General features: G+C 37.5%; 2 protein-coding genes across 2 annotated transcripts; both read right to left on the reverse strand.

Annotated features, from left to right (window-relative positions):
* Nucleotides 1–988: 988 nt before the first annotated feature.
* Nucleotides 989–2,300, reverse strand: LOC21384818 (1-aminocyclopropane-1-carboxylate oxidase homolog 1). The gene is made up of 2 exons (XM_024162600.1): nt 2,040–2,300; nt 989–1,412 (listed from the first exon to the last, which is right to left on the reverse strand). Exons 1-2 carry the CDS (start codon nt 2,298–2,300, stop codon nt 1,167–1,169), a joined length of 507 nt encoding a protein of 168 aa, XP_024018368.1. The 3' UTR covers nt 989–1,166.
* A 404-nt stretch (nt 2,301–2,704) lies between these two features.
* Nucleotides 2,705–5,236, reverse strand: LOC112090689 (putative receptor-like protein kinase At3g47110). Its single transcript, XM_024162601.1, has 2 exons — nt 4,990–5,236; nt 2,705–4,890 (listed from the first exon to the last, which is right to left on the reverse strand). Exons 1-2 carry the CDS (start codon nt 5,234–5,236, stop codon nt 2,705–2,707), a joined length of 2,433 nt encoding a protein of 810 aa, XP_024018369.1.
* Nucleotides 5,237–5,717: the final 481 nt, after the last annotated feature.

Raw genomic sequence — 5,717 nt, forward strand, 5'->3', positions numbered from 1 at the left:
AAATGACAAAGACAAGGCAAAGTTTGAAATGACTACATCTACAAGTTGTGTGATAGGCTTGATTGAGTAAGGCCCAATTACTTTTGAGATTCTGTATACGGCATGTCATTTTCGACTTTAATTTTTGGCTAGACTTTATCCAAGTTAATATAACCAATGACATTACAAGGCATGAGTTTAAGAGCTTGTTTGTTAGCAGAGCGAGGGGTGAGGGGATTAGTAAAAGGATTCTGGCACCGATAGTTGTTTGATAGGACAAAAAGAGGAGGTAATGGATTGAGCGAGGGATTCCAAATCCTTGTTACCAAACACAATAAGAAAAAAGTCCTCTTTTTGTACATTTCCCTCGCTTAGACTGTATTCTCACCTTATTTTTCTTTCTTTCTTACAAAATATAGCTTAAATATCTATATCTATTAATTTCAGCATCCAATTGAACATCATCAGGCAAGCGACACTAGTAACAATTTCATGTAGCTGTCTATTCCAGGAAAAGAAAAAAAAATTTGTGGTTGCAAGTACATATACATAAATATCCATCGATCTATATATATATATATATATATATGTCCACTATGTAGTCCCCACTACTATTGTTAGTGAATTATTGTAGAAACCAAAGGAAGAAATTCGGCCCCGTTCACTTCGCTGATTCAAATTAAGATCAAGTTGCGTGCACACCAGACCAGGACATTCTAATTTGAAAACGACTGAGATCAAATACTGAAGACCATATACGAAACAAAACAAATTTCAAAAAAATATACCAATTAAATTGTTCTGCAAAACAAATTTCAGAGATAATAATTATTTTGATCATGTAGAAGTCAGGTAGCAGTCATAGTCTTTGATAAATCTATATTTTTATCTCTAATATTAAGGTTTAAAGATTGAATCCGCTGACGCAATTTAAAAAATTAAAAATTAAAAAAAAAAGTTGGCTTTGCAAGATTAGAAACCGCCAATAGAAATCAAATCAGGTGGTTGTTACTAGTGTTTTCCCCCAATCAAAATACGTATTGCATTATTCTGTTCCAAACTAGGCTGCTTGAATTTCCAAACATGAAGCAAAACTGATGTTCCTCCAAATTACAGTCAAATAATTGGAGCTAATTAAGTGCTGTAAGGGATAATTTGGATCAATGGCATGAAACATGAGCCAAAGCTCACAGCCTAAAACGTTGTAGGGGACTATCGATGCCGTGTGTTGCAAGGTACGAAACATATTCATGAACTGTCGTTTCTCTGTAGATTGGAGGATTGTCTTCTGACAATAGCTCCTTAATTGGTCCGTACAGTCTTGAAGATGGCTGAAAACTGGTGCTGAAAAAGCATGCCACTGATATTCTTGGTCCTACATGGTTCGCCAGCACTCTGTGTTCTACGCTTTTAAACTTGTCGTTCGATATAAGCTGCAACATTTCAATCCCACAAAGAAAATGTAACATGTGAATCTTGATAACCAGTACCAAGCTCTCATATAAAACTGTGCTTGTGTTCATGTTTAACAATTTGTGGGCTCTAAAATTGATATGAAAAGTTATGGTTGATTAAAAACCATTATAATAAATGCCACAAAATCGTCTGTGGAGATGCAAAGGAGAAAAGGATTCCTTAATCTAAACTGATACATAGAAACTACCACTTGTAGGGTGGTGCAGCGATAAAGATGCCTTTCTTTCTTCTCTTCTCAGGATGCGTTCAGGTTTGATACTCGGTAGCTTGAATCAGAAATCCTACTCGGCCAATGGGTTGTGGGGTGTTGGACTTGTGGTAGTATGATTACTAAAACCGGCCCCATCCTCTCTAAGTAGAATTGGGTTAAACTCTTTACGCTTCAATGGTGGGCCCAGGTTATTATATAGACTATTTGAACAATAGGCACATTGGTTCCATTGATCCCGTTCTTATTTTATTAAAAGAAATGATATGTAAAAACTATCTTTGTCCAAAAACGAAAAAGAATGTTGTTCTCCTACTTTCTAAAGAACACAAATTAACAAGTTCATAGTCCAACCAAATCAAAGAAAAATACTTGCCTGCAGAAGATCTCCAATGTTGACCACTAAAGCTCCGGGAACCGGTGGAACATCGTACCACTGATTGTCATGCAAGACTTGGAGGCCTCCAATGTGGTCTTGTAGAAGCACAGTGAGGAAGTCATTATCAGAGTGATTGCTAATTCCCATGGTTAGCTCCGGCTCAGGACAGGGTGGATAGTAATGGCTTATAAATGCAAGTCCCTCAGATTTATTTATTTCTAAATTTAACTTTTCTGCTTTATATCCCGGGAGTGACATTATTTCTGACGGTGTCAACTCCTTAGCTCACATTGTACCCTTCTACTATATGTATCTATCTTGTGACTTTAACCTAGCTGTCTGGCAATTAAGGATTTTCTCTTCTTTAAAAATGTCAGTGCATTTTTTTTTACGCTGCTAACATCATGCTGTGTTTGGAGATTCTTGAAATTAAGATTCTCAAACTATACTTGTACTGAAAATTATTCCGCCTTAAAGTACGGCAAGAATTTATCGATCGAATTTACTTGATCGAAAACATGAACTTAACATGAAATCTGCTACAGAATTTAGGAATACATATATTGATTCCATAAATCCTTCAGTCACATAATATTTTCTAGGAAAATCCTTGGCTTAAATAAATAAATTGTATTATTTAAAGTCTGGAATTTTCTCAGTCATTACACATAAAGACTTCTGTACGAAACCTTTGAAAGAAAATCGATTGTTGAGAGTGTAGGAGACAATTTCCTTATCCTCCTCCGATAGTAAATGGCCAAAACCGAGAATAGAAGGAGAACCACTGCTATACAAACCATGGCGATTGTTAGTTTTCGACCCTTGATTTTTCTCCTTTTGGATTCTTTGATTGGACATGCTGGAAGCTGCAGCTCAGGAACACCACCACAAAGTTTAGTATTTCCAACTATTGATATTGCACTTATGTTCTGGAAAACACCTGTTTTCGGTACTTCTCCCTCCAGATCATTGAAAGAAAGATTCAAGCTCCACAATGCAGTAAGTTTCTCCATATCCTTTGGAATTGGTCCTGTAAAATTATTCCTCGAAAGATCCAAACACTGAAGACCTCTTAGAGATGCCAAAGTAGAAGGCAAAGTGCCTTGAAAGGAATTCCCACTCAGGTAAAGGAATTCTAGACTCTCACAACCTTGAATGGTTTTTGGGATTTCACCAGTGAGATTGTTTTCGGAGAGGTCGAGCAGGCCTACGCTTTTTAGATTGCCCACTTCCACAGGTAGGCTTCCAGTAAATGAGTTTTTTGAGAGGTCTAGTTGGATAAAGGAGGAAAAACTAAAAACTTCTTTGGGGATAGCACCACTCAAGCCATTGTAAGAAAAGTCGAGATGTTGCAGATATTGGTGGCCTGCAATATTTGCAGGAATACTTCCTTGTAACTTGTTATGCTCTAAAGTGAGTTCGTATATTTGAGTTAGGTTTCCTATAGATGAAGGAATATTTCCTGATAATGTGTTTGATCCCAACTCCAACACTTGCAATTTTGTCAACTTTCCCAGAGAGGGTGGAATGACCCCATTCAAGAGATTATTTGCCATGCTCAAAATTATTAAGTTGACAAGATTTTCTAGTGTTGCAGGAATATTCCCAGATATTTGATTCAATCCAAGGTAAAGGTCTGTGAGTTGGGTTGACAAATTGGCTATAGATTTGGGTAATTTTGTCAACTTTCCCAGAGAGGGTGGAATGACCCCATTCAAGAGATTATTTGCCATGCTCAAAATTATTAAGTTGACAAGATTTTCTAGTGTTGCAGGAATATTCCCAGATATTTGATTCAATCCAAGGTAAAGGTCTGTGAGTTGGGTTGACAAATTGGCTATAGATTTGGGTAAAACACCTCCAAAAGAGTTGTAACTGAAGTCTAACAATCTTAGGTTGCTGCAGTTGGTTAAAGAAGTTATGAAATCAAAGCTACAGGTTGAATAACTTCCTAAATAATTATTATTCAAACCGAGCAACTGAAGATCTAGAAGTTTTCCCAAACTTGATGGAACTTGGCCAACAAATTTATTCTCAGAAATGTCAAGTACTTGAAGCCGAGACGCATTGGATAAGGAATCTGGGATTATTCCAGAAAATTGATTACCACCAACAACGAACCTTCGGAGATTATAGAGTTTCTGGCCAATGTTAGAAGGGAGAGTGCCAGTAAATTTGTTAAATGGAATAAAGAAATATTCAAGGGAGGACATATTGTAAAGGGATAAAGGGATCGTTCCAAACAGATTATTAGCAGATATAGAGAAATATGTCAAGCCTTTCAATCTGCCTAAATCACGTGGAACAATTCCCACCAACTTGTTAAACCGCATAGAAAGTATATTAAGTGATGAGATGTTCCCCAAGGAAGCTGGAATGCCTCCTGTGAGACTGTTCGAATCAAGATTAAGTTCCACGAGCTTTGTCAAAGAGCCAAGCTCTATCGGAATCATTCCAGTAAGATTGTTATTTCTGAGACTTAATATTCTGAGGTCCAAACAATAGCTCAAGTTGAATGGGATATTACCTTCCAACATGTTGTGGCTGAGATTGAGACGTTGCAACCGCAACAAACGACCAACTTGTGCTGGGATTTCGTCGGAGAAAATGTTGTTTCCGAGATTAAAGAGCCTTAGAAAGCTAAGGTTGCCTACGTAAGGCGAGATAGTTCCTCGCAAGTTGGAGCCCTCCAAGTTCAAGCCTGTGATCCTCTGATGCCTCTTGCCGCATGAAATTCCATGCCAGTTGCAGAAGTGGACGGAGTCATTCCACGAGTTGAGGACGCCGTTCGGATCATCCACCGATTCCTTGAACTTGAGCAAACCCAACTTATCAGTTTCATTGCTGCCTAATGCAGTGACAAGAGTGTTTGTAGTAAGTTAAAAAGTTTAAGTTACAGTGGCGGCCTCATAGGAGGGCGTCACAGTGATCCTCTGATGCCTCTTGCCGCATGAAATTCCATGCCAGTTGCAGAAGTGGACGGAGTCATTCCACGAGTTGAGGACGCCGTTCGGATCATCCACCGATTCCTTGAACTTGAGCAAACCCAACTTATCAGTTTCATTGCTGCCTAATGCAGTGACAAGAGTGTTTGTAGTAGGCTGCAAAAGGGTGACGGAATAAAGAATAATGACATGGAGGAAAATGGACCAGAAAGAAGATGAAGAACTGAGATTGTGATGAATATTGTTCATTTTGGTGGTAATGAGTGAATTTTTGCTGGCAACTGATTGCTTGAATCGCAAATTGATGGCAGAATAAGATGTTTTAAAGCCTCCATATATATGACAAAACTGAGTACGTTGATTTTTCTTCCATCCAACATGAAAACCAACTTTTACGGCACTGCATTACTATTGGACGGAATTACCCAAGTAAACTTTTAACGTAGTTTGAATTAGAATTCAAATTTTTTGAGTGAAAATACAATAGGAGAATTTTTAAATTGAAAATTTTTTGTGACAAAAAATATTGTTTGAACACAAATCAGGGTACCCATGATCCTCCAAACACACCTTTAAAGCTTAAGTAGGGATGCACTGTTAACTCTGAAATCAAGTAAACTTAAGAAAACTTTATACGTGATTCCAGTATTTGAGAAACTGCTGTAGCCAATAGAAATACATGAATGCTTATTTATTTATTCTTGTGTGTTTCTTAAAAATAAAAAAATAA

This window comes from Morus notabilis, unplaced genomic scaffold (genome assembly GCF_000414095.1).
Source record: "Morus notabilis unplaced genomic scaffold, ASM41409v2 Scaffold1386, whole genome shotgun sequence".
Taxonomy (NCBI): domain Eukaryota; kingdom Viridiplantae; phylum Streptophyta; class Magnoliopsida; order Rosales; family Moraceae; genus Morus; species Morus notabilis.